Source organism: Halichoerus grypus, chromosome 13 (assembly GCF_964656455.1).
Source record: "Halichoerus grypus chromosome 13, mHalGry1.hap1.1, whole genome shotgun sequence".
NCBI classification, from domain to species: domain Eukaryota; kingdom Metazoa; phylum Chordata; class Mammalia; order Carnivora; family Phocidae; genus Halichoerus; species Halichoerus grypus.
This window is the reverse complement of record NC_135724.1, coordinates 63,410,358-63,429,279: the sequence shown is the minus strand read 5'-3', so window position 1 is coordinate 63,429,279 and position 18,922 is coordinate 63,410,358. Positions and strand designations below refer to the sequence as shown.

General features: G+C 39.2%; 1 protein-coding gene across 3 annotated transcripts in view; it reads left to right on the top strand.

The window, feature by feature from the left end:
• The window catches only part of PIEZO2 (piezo type mechanosensitive ion channel component 2), a 492,797-nt gene that overhangs the window by 420,678 nt on the left and 53,197 nt on the right, over positions 1-18,922 (top strand). For 2 of the 3 annotated variants that reach the window (XM_078060633.1, XM_078060632.1), the window contains 4 exons: positions 6,192-6,281; positions 8,279-8,400; positions 9,464-9,535; positions 13,829-13,935. In XM_078060633.1, coding sequence (XP_077916759.1) covers positions 6,192-6,281; positions 8,279-8,400; positions 9,464-9,535; positions 13,829-13,935 — 391 coding nt within the window. Of the gene's footprint in view, positions 1-6,191; positions 6,282-8,278; positions 8,401-9,463; positions 9,536-13,828; positions 13,936-15,213; positions 15,313-18,922 lie in introns of all 3 variants that reach the window. The other variant, XM_078060634.1, reaches the window with a different exon arrangement.

Below are 18,922 nucleotides of genomic sequence, written 5' to 3'. Positions count from 1 at the left end.
CTTTCCTGCTTTGTCAAAGATTAGTTGACCATAGAGTTGAGGGTCCATTTCTGGGCTCTCTATTCTGTTCCATTGATCTATGTGTCTGTTTTTGTGCCAGTACCATACTGTCTTGATGATGACAGCTTTGTAGTAGAGCTGGAAGTCTGGAATTGTGATGCCGCCAGCTTTGCTTTTCTTTTTCAACATTCCTCTGGCTATGCGGGGTCTTTTCTGGTTCCATACAAATTTTAGGATTATTTGTTCCATTTCTTTGAAGAAAGTGGATGGTATTTTGATGGGGATTGCATTGAATGTGTAGATTGCTCTAGGTAGGATTGACATCTTCACAATATTTGTTCTTCCTATCCATGAGCATGGAATGTTTTTCCATTTCTTTGTGTCTTCCTCAATTTCTTTCATGAGTATTTTATAGTTTTCTGAGTACAGATCCTTTGCCTCTTTGGTTAGATTTATTCCTAGGTATCTTATGGTTTTGGGTGCAATTGTAAATGGGATCGACTCCTTAATTTCTCTTTCTTCTGACTTGTTGTTGGTGTATAGGAATGCCACTGACTTCTGTGCATTGATTTTATATCCTGCCACTTGACTGAATTCCTGTATGAGTTCTAGCAGTTTTGGGGTGGAGTCTTTGGGATTTTCCACATAAAGTATCATATCATCTGCAAAGAGTGAGAGTTTGACTTCTTCTTTGCCAATTTGGATGCCTTTGATTTCTTTTTGTTGTCTGATTGCTGTGGCTAGGACTTCCAATACTATGTTGAATAGCAGTGGTGATAGTGGACATCCCTGCCGCGTTCCTGACCTTAGGGGGAAAGCTCTCAGTTTTTCCCCATTGAGAATGATATTCGCTGTAGGTTTTTCATAGATGGCTTTTATGATATTGAGTTATGTACCCTCTATCCCTATACTCTGAAGAGTTTTGATCAAGAAAGGATGCTGTACTTTGTCAAATGCTTTTTCTGCATCTATTGAGAGGATCATATGATTCTTGTTCTTTCTTTTGTTAATGTATTGTATCACATTGCTTGATTTGCGGATGTTGAACCAACCTTGCAGCCCAGGGATAAATCCCACTTGGTCGTGGTGAATAATCCTTTTAATGTACTGTTGGATCCTATTGGCTAGTATTTTGGTGAGAATTTTTGCATCCATGTTCATCAGGGATATTGGTCTGTAATTCTCCTTTTTGATGGGGTCTTTGTCTGGTTTTGGGATCAAGGTAATGCTGGCCTCATAAAATGAGTTTGGAAGTTTTCCTTCCATTTCTATTTTTTGGAACAGTTTCAGAAGGATAGGTATTAAGTCTTCTTGAAATGTTTGGTAGAATTCCCCTGGGAAGCCATCTGGCCCTGGGCTTTTGTGTTTTGGGAGATTTTTGATGACTGCTTCTATTTCCTTAGTGGTTATAGGTCTGTTCAGGTGTTCTATTTCTTCCTGGTTCAGTTTTGGTAGTTGATACATCTCTAGGAATGCATCCATTACTTCCAGGTTATCTAATTTGCTGGCATAGAGTTGCTCATAATATGTTCTTATAATTGTTTGTATTTCTTTGGTGTTGGTTGTGATCTCTCCTCTTTCATTCATGATTTTGTTGATTTGGGTCATTTCTCTTTTCTTTTTGATAAGTCTGGCCAGGGGCTTATCAATCTTGTTAATTCTTTCAAAGAACCAGCTCCTAGTTTCATTGATCTGTTCTACTGTTCTTTTGGTTTCTATTTCATTGATTTCTGCTCTGATCTTTATTATTTCTCTTCTCCTGCTGGGTTTAGGCTTTATTTGCTGTTCTTTCTCCAGCTCCTTTAGGTGTAGGGTTAGGTTGTGTACTTGAGACCTTTCTTGTTTCTTGAGAAAGGCTTGTATTGCTATATACTTTCCTCTTATGACTGCCTTTGCTGTATCCCAAAGATTTTGAATAGTTGTGTTTTCATTTTCATTGGTTTCCATGAATTTTTTTAATTCTTCTTTAATTTCCTGGTTGACCCATTCATTCTTCAGTAGGATGCTCTTTAGCCTCCATGTATTTGAGTTCTTTCTGACTTTCCTCTTGTGATTGAGTTCTAGTTTCAAAGCATTGTGGTCTGAAAATAGGCAGGGGATGATCCCAATCTTCTGGTACCGGTTGAGACCTGATTTATGACCTAGGATGTGATCGATTCTGGAGAATGTTCCATGGGCACTAGAGAAGAATGTGTATTCCGTTGCTTTGGGATGGAATGTTCTGAATATGTCTGTGAAGTCCATTTGGTCCAGTGTGTCATTTAAAGTCTTTATTTCCTTGTTGATCTTTTGCTTAGACGATCTGTCCATTTCAGTGAGGGGGGTGTTAAAGTCCCCCACTATTATTGTATTGTTGTCGATGTGTTTCTTTGCTTTTGTTATTAATTGGCTTATATAAGTGGCTGCTCCCATGTTAGGGGCATAGATATTTACAATTGTTAGATCTTCTTGTTGGATAGACCCTTTAAGTATGATATAGTGTCCTTCCTCATCTCTTATTACAGTCTTTGGTTTAAAATCTAATTTGTCTGATATAAGGATTGCCACCCCAGCTTTCTTTTGGTGTCCATTAGCATGGTAAATGGTTTTCCACCCCCTCACTTTCAATCTGGGGGTGTCTTTGGGTCTAAAATGAGTCTCTTGCAGACAGCATATCGATGGGTCTTGTTTTTTAATCCAATCTGATAGCCTGTGTCTTTTGATTGGGGCATTTAGCCCATTTACATTCAGGGTAACTATTGAAAGATAGGAGTTCAGTGCCATTGTATTGACTCCAGGCTCATTCTAAACCTCCTTATCTATCTTTTCTTATCCTTTCCATCCTTTCAATCTTTTTTTCCCAGTGACCTGATTTTTTCCTGGGCCACTGGTTCTATTCCATTACTGCTGTTATCTTCTTGAACTCCATCCACCCTTTTTTCAGTTTTTGCCCCAATCTTGTAGGTTTCGGGGAAAAGACTGGGAAGGAAACTAGATATTAAAGGGATTGAAATTGAGATGAGGTCGTAGTGCCCTAGACTGCTGTGTCTGTCTCAGAGACACCGGCCTTGCTAGATCCCATCAGATTTGTGGTGCTAAATAATCTGATAAACATCAGCTTGTATCATATGAAATTTCCCAAAAAATCTATCATTTTGATTTGTGGTTTAGACTAACACACTTCTGTTTATACCATCAGTGTTCCTGGAGACTATTCTTTTCCTCTGCCAGGATAAACAAAATGTTTATTTCAGAAGTCCATTTATAGGGAAGCCATTCCTGGCCTTTGTTAACTAACTTGGAGCCCAGTAAAAAGAGTTTTCAGTAGGGGACCTACATTTAATCTGAGGAGCTTTGTGGTACCCTAAGCCCTCACTATATAGATGAACAGTGACTTCATTTCATGTACAAGATTGACCCTGGAATTTACCATTATAATTGTTTTTCTAACACCCAGGACATCAGCTTCATTAGAGCCCAATGTCTTGTCCTTTTTTTTTTTTTTCTTTTTCTTTCTTTTTGGGGATTTGTCCATGCCATCTTATCCTAACAGCAGTTTTATTTACTCATAGAGCAGCAGGTATTTGTGCAGATAAATATGCCTTTTTCCTTCTCCCAAGCATTTGGTCCTTAGACATCCAGGACATAATAGTAGCCAATATCTTTTCCTTGGAGTTGTCATAATTATTAAGAAAACATATTCCTCATGTAATGGAAACCGATTTCTTTGGTTTAGAGTACAACTCGTGCATGCAAAAGAAAAGCCATGTCTTAATAAACAGAATTTCTGAAGAATAGGCATTCATTCATTGATATACTCATTGCCTACTCTGTTCCAAGAAGGTACCTGCTTGGTCCTGCCCTCACAGAGCTGGTGGGGAGAGGGACATATCAGCAAGCAAACACAGTGCTGTGTGACTAGTGTGATGGTAGGGGACATTCAAGAAACTGTGGGAATTATATCAAGGGTACATAACCACTGGCAAGGGGCAGGAACCAAGGCAGCTTCCATTCTAAGCTGCAGCCTGAGGGATGAACAGGAGTTAGAGGAGGGAGGCAGGGGACACAGCCCAAGTGAAGTTACCAGGGGAAGTTTTAATGAAGAAACCCTGAGAAGCTCAGCGTGGCCAAGACACAGAAATTTGAAGGTGAAGATAGTGAGTGATGACAAGTTAGCTGGAGAGATAGGGAGAGGTCCGATTATCACGGGTCTTATAAACCATGTTTATGACTTTAGAAGTAATCCCACAGATACGAAGAAGCCAGGGAGTGGTGTGGCTATAGTGGTGTTTCAGAAGCCCACCCTGCCTGTGCTGTGGAGGACACGGGACCGGGTAGGTGGCTGCTCTGATGATCCAGGACAGAGACAGTGGCTCTGACCAGGATGGGATAAACTAGGAAGATATGTAAGAGTCAAATTGGCACACCTGGAAAGTTGATTGGAAGGAAGGGAGGTGGGGGTGGAAAGGAAAGGAGGATAGAGGGTGATATGGCTGGATACTGATTGAAGCCAAGGGTGGCGCCAATCCCAAATGCAAAGAAGCCAAGAAGCTCTAGGCTGGGAGAATGCTGACCACAACCAGGGACTTGTAGGGCTCGTGGGCTTATGAAACTAAACCCATGATGAGTCTAACAGAGAGCTGGGAGGATAGGTCTGCAGGTGGAAATGGACTGAGGGTCATCATGACACAGATGGATTTAGAGCAGGTGAGTGGTTGGAGAGCGTGTGAATGAGAAGAGGACCCTGGGGAGCATCCACATTTAAGAGATGGGCAGAGAAGACCAGCAACTCTGAGCCAGAAAGGAAGAGGGAAAGCTAAAAGAGCATGGTGCATTAGGAGCCTGAGGAAGGTTGTTTCAAGGCGGAAGTCAGGCAGACAGGACATACAAACACAAGACTGAAAACTGAGCACTGAAGGCAGTGACCTCAACACATGGGGAACAGAGCCCAACACCAGTGAGCTGAGGTTGAAGGGAAAGACTTGGGGACAGTGGCTGTGAGATATTCATGCAGGGACAGTGATGGAGGCTGTGGAAAGTGATGGAAAACTGCAGTGGGCATGGATTTTTTTCTAAGGTTAGCAAGATGTGAGCATGTTTGCATACTTCTGAGGAGGATTTGGTGGCAGCGGGAAGGCTGAGAATGCAGAAAGAGAGGAAGAAAGGGCAGTATGGAGCCCCTCCGGCTACAGGGGGGGTGAAGGGCCAGAGCTCAGGCACGCTGCAGGTGAGGATGTCGCCTCTCTCACTGTCCATGCAGGAAACGGTGTCCACGGGGTAGGTGGTAGGCAGCTGAGCAAACTGTTGCCTCATGACTTATGTTCTTTCCAGGAAGTGGGAGACTAGGTTATTTACTAGGAGTGAAAAGGTTTTGACAGAATTCCAGATTTGAGAAAAGTGTAGGGAGTTTTAAATAGCCACTACAGAGAAGAATTTCCAGGGCCTATGAGGGGTCAGCGGATAATGTGCCTGGTCACACCTTTTCTGAACCTCTGACAACAGCCCAGCGAAGGGCAGGCACACCATTGGTTTCCTACCCACTTGGGATTTACCAAGCAGATGTGACCCGATGACAATGGACCAGAATTGCAGATATTAAGAGAGGCTGATGAAATCAATGGGGACCCTAAAGTTGGCTTAAAAAAGTGAGAACAAACAGAAGAGAATGGAAGGATAGGAAGAAGAGAAGCAAAGAGGCAGGAACTTGAACATCCCATTGATGGAGCTTGAACTCCAACTTTGCATTTTTCCTTAGGGAAGCCAAGCTCACTCCATACCCTTTTCTGCTCATTGAGTAGAAAACTAATCTGAACTCACTCCTCCTTGCCAATGGTCCCTCATGGGACAACTATAATAAGGTCAGATGAGCAATGCTTTGCTGAGATGTAAGGTTCTGTGGGACAGGTTTGAAGGCGTGCATTCTGTTTAATGTCTTAGAAAACACAAACCGTTTTTTGTTTGTTTTTCTTTGTTTTACTGAGCTCCTACAGTTGTGAGCAGCCCACTCCGTCCCCGGAGAGGCTGTGCCCTGTTCATCCACTGGGAAGGGGTTCCTATACAGGGGTCTTGGGACTCCCACTCCCAGCCAGGAGACTCTATCTAGTCAATGGCCCAAAAAGAAATGTTTTCTAACCCTTAATAATCATTTTCAGGGGAAGGTAAGTAGAAGGATAGAAATACTAATTTGTTCTCTATTTCCTGTTTTTCTCTAGAGGGGCTGAACTTTTCCAGGCCACAATTGTAAAGGCTGTAAAGGCGAGAATTGAAGAAGAGAAAAAGTCAATGGACCAGCTGAAGAGGCAGTAAGGAGGCTTGATTTTACTCTCCTTCTCCTTTCCTTGTAATTGTGGTTTGTCTGATCCTGTTCAGCTGGCTCTCGCCTCCCAGGGAGCCTCAACAGTCCTGAAAAACCTATTGGTGTTAAGGAGCTTCTGGGTATGTGCTCAGCATAAGGATGGTGGCTTATGCTCACTGGATTGAGAATGGAAGTAGTTGAAAAGAAAGAGAGCTGCAATGTGGTGGAAAGGGGAGCTATGTGGGACAAGACCAATGTCAAGTCTTGGTTGGTTCAACTACTTCCTCTGGAACCGTGAGCAAGTCATTCCAATTCTCTGAATTTCAGCCTTCTGTTTTAAATTAGAGTTCACAATTCTACCTGGGTTTTTATAAAGATTAAATGAGCTAATGAATGAGACAGGGTCTTTCCTGGTCCCATTCAGTTGGAGTAAATGTTCATTCTATCTGTGGATTAAGGGAATAAATACAGAGTCCTGGCTTTGGAAGGATCTCTAAAGATATTATAATACAGTCTCTCTGGGAAGAAACTGATGACCCATGACATTAGATGACTTAAAATCCACAACAAACTAGAGGCAGTACTAGAAATACAACCCTTGTTTCCCTGTATTCAGTTCAAGACCTTTTTTCTACCACCATGTTCTGGATAAATCAAGTAGTGGACTGACTTTCCTAGGAGATTTGAGAATTTCTTTTTCAAATTAATTAGTTAATTTTTAAAATAGCCCTTGAAACGAATTTTCTTAGAGTGAAATTTTTACCAGTAAGTGTAACTTCTGAGGATTGGTAGCACTTCATTTGGGGCTGGGTTTAACAGCAGATGGCCATAGATTTCAAAACCTAGCCACTTTCTCCAGGAAAGCAGAGACTCGATCACCCCACCAGGAAAATTCCCCAAGTTTGCTGAGACTCCTTCATTCCATTCTGACATTTCCCAGCTCCTTTCTCCCAGGCAAAAATGTTTGCTAGCATAAATTACACCATCCCATGGCATGGTTATTTCCACAAAGATATGAGGTATATAAACTGTTATATAAGCAGTTATGGTATAACTGTTGCTATTGTTGTTTCTGGTTATCTATATCAGGCTGAGAGAAGTAACAAATTTGGACCCGGATTTAGAATGAGTTCCTATTTACCCATTATAGAGACCTGTTAATATCATTCACTTCACCGAGTTTTTCCATTTGTTTAAGAATAACTCCTCTTAGGTGACAGAAAGTCAGAATATAAAAGAATGAAGGTAATAATCATTGCAAAAGAGAAGCTAAAAGTGTTGCTTAAGCTGCAGGAAGCAGAAATGGCACTTAGCTTAAAAATTTGAGCAGAATTTTAAGAAACTGAATTAAGAAATGGAACACCGCAGGAGGGCACGTCTGGGAAGTAGAGTTCAGCGTTGTAGTTTCTGAATAGTTGGGCTTCCTGAATAAGGAGACAAAATAAAAGGCACTGACTCAATAATTAAAGATGCAATAATACATTCTTTCCAGAACCGGTAAGAGATTAGATTTGAAATAGAGAAGAGTCATGTGGTCTAAGAGAATACTCATGAACATCTGGGAAGCAACTTGCTTTTTACAAAACAGTTCTCACACTTTTACACCTTTTCATTGGATCTTCACACTATGTGACCTAGACAGTTCCTATTTTTAAAAAACTGCAAAACCTGGGAAAATAAAGGACTTACATGTCATCATTTACTGTGTTCAAAATGGCAACGGTCCGAGGTGTAAGTGGATATAAAGTATTGCATATCAAACCTTAGCATAATTATGACCATATTAGTAAGACTAGCAAAATAACATGGTTGTATACATATACACACATATAGACATCCCCAAGGAGATACCTGTTGCTGATTAAAAAAAAAAAAAACCTAAGTCCCAAATGTTGGCTGCTTTATCTGTGATTTTAGCAACATCCATACAAGTTTAAACCCAAACTGACCATGTGATGACTGTGAGTGTGTTCTTGGCATTGCTGCTGCTATTTTATTTGACAGGATGGATCGCATCAAAGCCCGGCAACAGAAATACAAAAAGGGTAAGGAGAGGATGCTGAGCTTGACCCAGGAATCAGGGGAAGGCCAAGACATCCAAAAACTCTCTGAAGAGGATGACGAAAGTATGTTGAGACATTTCCCTCTTGTTCAAGTAGCTTGACGTTGAATGATAGCATGATGATGGGTAGGGCTGTTAAATAACATTATTCTTACTCTGCCAATATTATCAATTTTTTTTAACTTAGCAAGTTTTATCTTCTGATTGTGAATGGGATACATGTATTTGTTTCATAAAGGGCATATTTAATGACTCCATGATTTTATATCTCCTCTTCAGCAAAACAAATTTAATCAACCCATAACTTAGCTTCTGTTTCACAGAGATGTGTTTCTGAAGAAAATGAGCATGGATTTGCTTAATTTATTCCTTTAGGGAAGATATTTCAGATACACAGTCTACTGTTGTTGTCTTTGATTTCTATAAATTTTATACAAAAATGAAGTATGTATGCATATTTTATGTGGCATCTGAATAATGGTAGCTAAGATATCCTTCAATTATTGTCTGTTCCAATGAAACTGAAAATGAAATATATATTTATTATATCTGATTATAGATTTGTTATATCCAATTAAGTTTAAAAGGTCTTCTTACAAATGTTTGCATGCTTTTCTGTTTGAAGGGAATGGAGAAATAATGCATGGTATTTTCCAGTGCATAGCATCTACTAATCAGCAATAAACTTATATTTTTCCAACCATGCTTTAAAATAGTCACAAGGAAATTTCTGGTTATTGGAATATATGCATTTTTACAAATTATTTGCCACTAAATTGTCTTATAAAATTTAGGTGATGCTTTTTTCTGTTAATTCAATGGAGAATTCAGTGTGAGATGCCTTTTTGAGAGATAATCCCTTCTTTTTTATGTTTCTGTATATGCCCTACAGTACTAAAAAGGAGGTGAAAATGTGGCATAATGTTCATAGAACACTTAGTATTTGCCTTGTGAAATCAACTTGCTCATATGTGTAAACATTTCAGATTCAGTATAGTTCCTTTCCCTGACCTCTGATGTACTTTTGCAACTTGTCTAGATTTTGACAATTGAGTTGTTAAAGCGTGGTTTTCAAAATTTGTTTTCTCACTTCCTAAGAATTAATATTTGGACATATTTTATTTTAGGAGAAGCAGACAAACAGAAAGCCAAGGGCAAAAAAAAGCAGTGGTGGCGGCCTTGGGTTGATCATGCTTCCAGTAGGTTTTCTTGATCCTCTTATGATTTCATCGATTCTAACCCTTATATCCTTGACCAGAATTCAGTCGTCCCCATAACCTGTGTGTTCCATGCATGGTTTGCTCCTTGTGACTTGATAGGGGGTCAGAGTTTAGGAAAACTGTGATGCGAATGGGTCTCTGGGCCCTGGAGATGGACTCTTCCAGAGAAATCAGCCGGTTACCATGCTGGCTGAAGAAAGCCCAGCATATGGCTGACACACTCCCGAGCACCATTTATGGGCTCAGAAAGGGAAGAAGAATTGCTACCATTTTATCTGATTCTGAGGTCCAGAGCTCTGCTGATGTATATTTGTTTTATGGCTGAAAACCCTTATTGAGAATGAGTTTTGGCTCCTCCTGGGAGAATAATCATTCAGTTCAACGTGTTTGTGACCCTCTTTGTAAGGCACTAGGCGGGGATGCCAATGAGTCTCTCCTCCCCTATCCCCAGAGCTTTGATTTCATTTGCATGTAAGGTTTTTTGGCAATTTATCAAATATAAAGATGAGGATCACTTAAAATGCATTCACTTTCTCACTCTTCCTCTTCCCGGTTTCTAAAGGCTCTCAAATTACACTCCCAATCCAAAGCCCAGCATGTAGCACAGCCGCACAGCCCCAGCAGACTCAGCCATGACCAATTAAGAGCGAAGGTGGTTTGGAAAAGCAGAGCTTCATAGTCACAGAGAATTACTGTTTCCCTCCTGATCATAAAAAGGAATGAGGAATCATGGAACTCAGTGGCTGTATTTGTTCTGCTTAGCAAAAGAAATATCACTCACTTTTGGCCAGTGGATGGTCTTAGAATGGAATGATCCATTTTGATCTGACCCTCCTTACATTTGTTAGACTATGGAATAATTACTAATTATTTTACACATTACTTATAATATCTTCAGGCTTTTATGCCTAGCTAATGTGATCAGACAGGGATTATCACTGAGGCCCACAGCGTCGCACGATGGTGGGAGAGACTCTACTAACAGGATCTTCAGAATCACTAGAAAGTCAATTTGATCCGAACTTTTGCCATGCCTAATTCTTGGAATCACTGAGATATGATATTGGCTTCTCTCACCCCCAAATTAATTTTTTAAAATCAGCAAGCCAATTTCAGAAAGTATTATACAAAATTTGCTCAGTATACCTGGATGTAATTAAATTTAATCCCAAATATTGAATTTTTAGGCTTATGGATACAGAAAAAAAAATCCATGAGTTTTAAAGGGTTTTGTTTCATTTGCTGCCAAGTCAAAAGACAAAGATTCAGGTCAAAATTCTGTGTGCCTCTTTAATTTATTGTTCATTGGCCATGTTCGTCATGCTAACAGTCCTATAATGCAGTGCTATAAGCCTATTTCTATCAAGTCACAAGTAAACTGTGCCTATCTTTCTGTTTTTAAAGGGCCCTTTGCTAGTTTAGACAGACCTATCCATTTCAAAATTGTGTCATACTGAATGTTTTCTCATTCCCATTGCAATGATGGTTGTCTTTCCTTTTCTTAATCTAAACATTGCATTTTGGAAGGAATTGGATATGGTCTTTGATAATCATCTTACAAGTTGGTAATAATTTAAAGAACTTCTTATGAAGGTTATTGACTTTAGTTTTCCGATTCATTTCACCCTCATTATATCAAGTTCTTAAAGACTGGTATTAAATTAAACGTGCCTTGTTACAACACCTCTTGGTGCAATAATGCAGGGAATGTGTGTAATTCATAGTTTGGAATCAGATTCTGACCATGGTGTTAAAATTTTTCGTGAAATGTGTTTCCTTTTACAGGCTTGTGAGGAAAGGAAAGGAATGAATATGTGGATTATTATTTAGACCATGAGTTCTAAAATTTATTTTTAGAACTGGAAGCACTTTATTAAAAGCCCTTATTTTGATCTCTTGAGTCACTGGGCTTTTAAATAGATATTTCATGCAGGTGCAGAGTATGAGAATGTATGTAGTTGGAATACCCTCATGTAAGTCTGTCAATGATACAATAATGTCGCTATGTTGTTCATATTACTGGCAAGCAGTCAAGATCTTACCATAGTCTGTAGGTGGCAAACCTTCCACTTCCATACCTATGTGCACACATACGATCGCATTATTGCTGTTCAATGATACCTTCCATTCGAGAAAAGTACGTCCCCATGCCAATACAGTATTGCCTAAAGCAATGACAAGCCTCACTTCATTGTCAAATGTCTGAAATCGAGGTCCAGCTTTCTGGGGATACAGGTGGTAGGATTTTAAAAGTTATTTCCACACTCAACACAGCAATGACATCAATAGCCATGATATGTTCATGGACACAGGCTGGAGGCAGGATCTCTCTCTGAACTCACAAATGTATATGCAAGACCTTCTCTACTTCTTATTAGAAGCTAGCACTAAAGAAAACATTCTCTGTGGTTTTCCTACTTTTATTTCAATAACGTTTCATAAAAAAACAGGAGACTTTCCTAAACACTTCCTGCTTTTTTTTTTAATGTGTTCATTCTACTTCTTGCATAAACATTCATAGTTTTTTAAATGATCAAATCAGTGTTGGGACTGCTTGAGATGAACACGTGTTTGGGCTCCTTGTGTCCATATGAGTAAAAGTCATAGAAGGTATGATTGAATACAATTTAAGCTATCGTTGATTTTAGATCCTATAATGAGGGTAAAATGCTCAATCTCGTGATACTCTGTTTTTACCAAATGACCATGTGACATAGAATCCATGTAACTTTCCTGCAAATGTCTGAGCTTACATGAAGGCATTACTTTAATGGTCTTCTCCACTGTCAAATGTAATGCTGTAACTTTGGTTTGTTCTTGCTTATTCTTACCTTATGTTGTATTGCATTTATTCCCTTGGGCCTGGACCCAGTATTCTGGGCCTGGTTCTTTCTTCAAAATAAAAGTAACGAATTACAGTGCTTCTGTTCAAGGATATAAGGCCCAATTCATTCACTCTGCATCTTCACGGATGGAGGCTTCAGATATGTCTGAAATCATGGGCAAAATTATTTACCTTTTGACCATGTTTAGTAATATTCAAGCAAATAATTTTAAACAAGCCAAGGTTTTCCATTACCTTACAACGTGTGAATCCAAAAGAAAACCAAAGACATCATGTGATGTCATCCAAAAGACACCTCAGCATTTGAAAACTTGAATATAACTTGAAAACATTCATATTTTTTCCTGCAATGATGGTACAGTTCTTGTAGCATCAGAAATGTATATGCTGGGTCTCTTTTCCCTGATAAACTTAAAATAATGCTCAAACTGATAAAGATTGGTTTCTCAAATTTCTTTAAGTCTCTGGACATTTCCGCTTTCTCTGCTCCTAACTTTTAACACAGCAATATGTTCTTGCGGGGAAAATATCAGGCAAGACAAGGGCAATCCGTACTGTTTGTGCTTTATGTCTTATGGTCAGTACGTTTCTCCTCACACTTCAGTAAGCAACCGGAGCTCCTGGTTGACCAGAAGCCTAACAGTGCTAAACCGTACAGACCCTGTCTGCCCTGCCTCAGTCTGTCCCGTGCTACGTGTAGAAACAGCCAGCGTGTGGTGGTGGTGTTTTTGCAGTTGTATTCTTTTTTTCATGTTACCTGCCCATTTCCTCCTCATGGCAATGTGTTTGTTGTTGTTGGGTTTTTTGTTTTTGTTTTTTTTTGAACTCTTTCAAATGTCTTGCCATATATGTCATGTCCCTTTGTCACGTGTGGAGGAGCCAGGTCTGCACAGTAGAAAGTGAAGTGGAAGTTGGTGATGTGGATTCTTGGTCCTGAATCATCCTGATTGGCATTTCTACCACACACTCAACCCCTTCAGACAACACCAAGTCTTCCACTTCACTTTGGCCTCATCTAAAGGACCCAAATTGCCAAATTGTCTGAATTGTGAAACTCTTAACAGTTTTCCATCCATTATTTTGGCCATCTTGGTAACAAAACTGGTTGCTGCAGAGTTGATCTGATGCATCTGGTAAAATTGACACTGAAGAAGGAAGAAACTATCAGATGAACCCAGTAGTGGCCAGTTTTCTTACACGGTGTAGACGAGGCCTCACGCTCTGTAGACCCAACCATGCCAACACCATGTAGTGTTAGCCCAGAATGAGTTCTCTTCATCTCTTGTCTTTTCCTCCCTACCAACATCTCTTGCTGTGGTCTTTTGTGGAAAATTTGTGCATCTTTGGGGGGGGGGGCATTTCATTAACGAGCCCTTAATGGTCTCATATCTCTTTCAAGAAATAAGTAAATATTCTGTTTTGCTTAGTGGTCAGGAGTGGAGATTATTATTTGTTTGAAACGGATAGCGAAGAGGAGGAAGAGGAAGAATTAAAAAAGGAAGAGGAAGAACCTCCAAGAAGGTCAGCTTTCCAGGTAAGTATGGGGTTGGGAAAACCAGGTCCTCCACTAGTTGAAGAGCTTTTCTTTCTGACAGACCCTGATTGCAGGCCTAGACTGCTGCCACCATGTTCATGTGTGTCATAGCTTCCAGAAGCTTTTGATTTCCACCTGAAATTGTTTATTCCTCATTAAACTGTAATGCTGCTTGCTCTCAGCATCAGTATAATTACTGCAAGAACACTGTTCCCATCAGGTCTTCGTTCACTTGCATCAAAAAAATCTTCTGATGCTATAAACAAAAAATAAACCTTCCTTGGGTGAACTTTATTTTTCTGTTACAAGTAGGAGGTGAAGAAGACTTCTCTGGCATCACTTTGGATTGCTTGAGTGGATTTATATTTTGATATGTGAAATAGCTGATCATAAAAATAAAGCACTTGCTTTGTTTTGAAACAAATGGTCATTTAAATGGTACTTCAAATTTTGAAAATCCATTTCATTTGTGTTGCCAAAGTTTTGAGAATTGATTGAAATCTTGAAAATATCAAGCACAGTTCTGATTTTTTCAGCTTAATTGCCTTTCCTTTTCAGAACCTGCCAGATCATTCTTAGTTACATAACTCACCAGCCCAGTATGGTGTATCCAGGGAATGTCTAATCAATGCTTGTTAAAGATGAGGACTGGTCAGTAGAGTTACATATGGGGTGAAAGCTTGGTATATATTTCTTTTGTGAAGGAATCGCATGTTAGGACTGTTATTTCTCAGTTATTATACTCCAAGACACATAGAGGGTTATCCATCAAGCCACATGATGTGTCCATGTAAAGGTCATGGTTACTTTGCTGGCCAGGTCTTCTCAAGCTGGAGGGTTACATCCACCCCTGTATTCCCAATGAAATTAAAGAACCAAATTATTTGCGGAGACACCTTGTTCTGATGCTTCCTCACTGGCCCCATCGCAACCTGAGTGTGTTTCTTAAGACGGTGTCTGTGTGCATGTGTGCAGCTGGCTTGTCAGATACTAATGACTTGCTTATTTTTATCCTAATGAGTTTTCTTATAACCATCACTCCTCATTCAGCAAAGGAGAGAACATGATCATCCTCGCCATGTTTATGGATTACATGCAATGATTATTTTCCTTATTCCTAACCTACAAGCAGAGCACATTTTATTCTAGCTTCAGTGATTGGCACGTTTTAACCTAGTTGATGTAATTCTAGAGATGAACTCATACGGACGTCATATATTAAATTATTAGTCATTGGTGTTTTTCTACTAATCACTCTTGCTTTGTCCTTCTTTGTAGAGAGCTATTGGGAAGTTTGCATCGGCCATTTTAGCCTTGCCAAAGTCTGTCATTAAACTTCCCAAAACTATTCTTCAGTATTTAATCAGAGCTGCAAAGGTATTTGATGTTTCACTGACATGTGGTGTGTGACCCTCCGCTCCGTAGAACTTTAGACAAGCAGATCCCTGTTGCCCCACATCTGCATTTTCCCTGTTCTATAGATTGTACAAAGGAGGAAGTATAAGAACTTAAAATAGTAGGCAAATCTTTCCAAGGAGAGTTTTGAGAAGCCAAATTTCCTATTATTTGATTCTTGTTTTTCAGATGACACCAGAGCCTGTCGAAACATAGAGAGAGAAAATGCAGATAAACATCTACTCTGTCCTTCTTGTAGTTTTGCCTAAGTCACGTCTCATTTTAAAAGGGTCACATCTGGTTGCATGCATCAGTCATGATGTTTAAAATGTGTGATGACTGTTCTCAGAAAGCTGGTAAAATTACGAACAAGCTAATAAAAGACTCGTTTTGCTCCATCTCCTTGTTGGCTTCCCTTTCAAGTCTCGATCTTCCCTAAATTGGATATCATCTTCCGTTTACTCTTCTGACTTTAGTTCGAGCCCTCCTGAGGCTGTGCTGCCACGTCAGCTCTGTATAGCTTCTCACTCCCATGTCACCCCAGAGAGTGTGGAATAAACTGTGAGAAAGCTATTTGTCAATTAATCCAGTGCACAGCAGAAATTATCCAGCTGCCTATGCTGTAGTCACTCATTACTGAAAATCATAAATAATGAATTACTAGTCGTGTACTTTATAGAAAGCTGGTTCTGTTGACGTAATCTGGGGCAGGCACTTAAACTCTCAGGTCTTTATGCTCATGTGTTAAGCAGATGTTTGGGTAGTGAGGGAGGCCAGCACTTCTCCCATTTCACCTGGGATCTTATTTAAATGCAGGTTATGTAAATTAAGCAGGTCCTGCCTATGGCACTTATAATTCTGTATTTCTCTTGAGCCCCCTAGAGGAAAGACAGCTGCTGGTCCATGTTGAGTAGGGGGGTTCTGAACTTCCAGGTTCCTCCCATTTTTAAAATGCCAGGATTCTGATTGTTAGTGTAATATTCAATGTGTTCACTTAGGATTCTTTTTTCTTTTCCCTTTTATGACTACCATATAAGTCTCTCCATTCATATTCAAGAATTTATATGAAAAATTGCAACATAATTATCCTCCATCTTACTTTAAAAATAAAAACAGAGGAGAACCTGCGTTCATCGGTTAAGCCTCTGACTCTTGACTTTGGCTCAGGCTCAGGTCACGATCTCAGGGTTGTGAGATCAAGCCCCACGTCAGGCTCCACATTGGGCATGGAGCCTGCTTAAGATTCTCTCTCTCCCTTTCCCTCTACCCCTCTGCCCCCCAACTCCCTCTCTAGGAAAAAAAAAAAAGAAAACAAAAACAGAAACAAACAAAAAAACTTCTTACAGAAACATAAAATCCTGGGTCACACATGAATTAAAGGACAGTTTATTAAATTTTACCAATTTCAGTGAAAAATCTCCATCCACTTCAGTAAAGTTCTCTCCTGTTTTAAAAATTAAATGCTTTTTGCATAGTACATTTTCAGTAAAATGAACCTCATTTCCCCCTAACATAAATGATAAAACTTAAGATAAAATCACATGATCAGACTTAAGATAAAACTTAAGATGAAGTAAATAAATAAATAAATAAATAAATAAATAAATAAATAAATAAAAATTTAAGATAAGCTATCTTCTCTTAAGAATACAGACTAGTAGTGGCAGTTTGAAGAAACCAAAGGTCATTTATGGACATTTTCATGTATTTTCTTCTACTTGGTTGGTGGTATGTGTGTCCCATGAACTTGGGTGGTGGTTATAGCTACAATGTAAGAACTGAGAAGTTCCCATAAGAAACTTTTATTTCTTGACTTAGTAAGAATTGGGATCTTTCCTCATACTTTGTTATCATCATTTCCTAAAACAGTTAGACTGACCCTTTATCAAATATTCCTGGCACTATACAGGGTTTGTCATTCTAAACATCAATAGTAAGATAATTTACCTACAAATAGGGACTCCTCATAAGATTGTCTCCCCCTCTCTTGTTTCCCCTTATATGAATTATGTGAATTCTCATCTCAGTGAGAAAGCACTGATGAGCTTAATCATTTAGGGATCATAGCTAGAACCAGGAATTTCCTTTTAATAATGGCACTCACCCTTCTTCAAGAGTTCTACAATTCTGTCCTAAATGCCCCTTCTCTCTCTCCTTCTCACCCTCCCTCCCCGTTTTCCTCCAGAACAAAAGAATTCCTCCAACTTATACACCTAATACATTCACAAATCCTGAGTTACTTTTTTATTTTCTATTTTGGGGATTCTGGCATTATCTAAAAGCAATATTGTCATAACCTTTTCTTTAAAGGAATTGTCATCGTATGTTGCTCTTAAATCTGAAAATTTCTTGCATTTAGCAGTTCAGATTTTTGTAAAAGAATCAATATTTTGCTGAAGCAACTTTGCTTATTAATGTACTAAACCTCAAAGCTATTCTTTTTGGTGAGTGGCAGGTTTAATAAGCAAGGGAATTTACATATGTAGCAAAGATATTCTTGATGGAGTTCCCAATTAACATGCTTAGTACACATCTACCATGAATTCCTTCATTTGGTCCTTCTTCCAGAGTCAGTTAATCTTTTCATTTTTCAAAAGACATTTTTGGCATAAAATAGGATTATTTTTGCCTCCTGGGTTTATTTTTCGGAAATAGTACTGATGTTCCATTCGTGTTAATTGCCCATAGATTCAGATTTCTACTAGTGAAAAAAGAAATGTTCTTCCTTAGTCACCTATGACCTTTACATTTCCATACATTGAAAAGTTGGATCCCTCTTTACTTTACCTGACATCAGCATGCCAGTGGTTTGCTTACCCTGTGTTTTTCAAGATTTCAGAAATCTGAAAATAACACAGAATACAGTGAAAGTGTCTGGGTTTACGAAGCGTCCCCACAAAGCATTCCTTTAACTTTATTATCGTAACAGAAAACCCAGCTTCCCTGAGACCCAGGTGTGTTTGGGTGCATGAGGAGCATGCCTGCTTGGCTTCATGATTCCAGATGGCTGACTTTGTGGATCGAGGTTTTCTTTTGGTTCCTTCTGCATGACTTGGGAGACTGTCGGTGGGCGGGCTGTTGAAAGTTGCTCTATGGTGGTTATCGGTTTTATTATATTAATGTAACCATTTTCAGGTCTTGAATAAAAATGACAAAAGACAACCAAAAGCACCACAGTATTCCTTCCATAACATTCTGGAATAACTCCTTAACCTTAATATCACATTGTTTTTTCCTCTCCAAATACTAATCAATCTATAAAACCCTTTCTCAAGTTGTTGGTCATAGCTGTTTTTCACAAAGGAGAGTATCAAATGTGCAAAACTATTTTACCAAAATAAATGCATAAATGATGTCTTGTTTTTGATTCAAAGTTTATTTGCAAGGGAAGAAAACTGCTCCAGTGACACTTAGCAAGGCGCCCAGCTTATTCCTATTGTGTGTGATACGAAAGAATCAGTAACTCTCACAAGTGGTAGCGGTACATGGGGACTTGGGAGGAATGGTGGTTACCCAAAGTATCTCATGATTGTGATACCAAATGAAATCTATTCCTCCAATGTCTGTTTTCATATTTTATTTCATGATAATG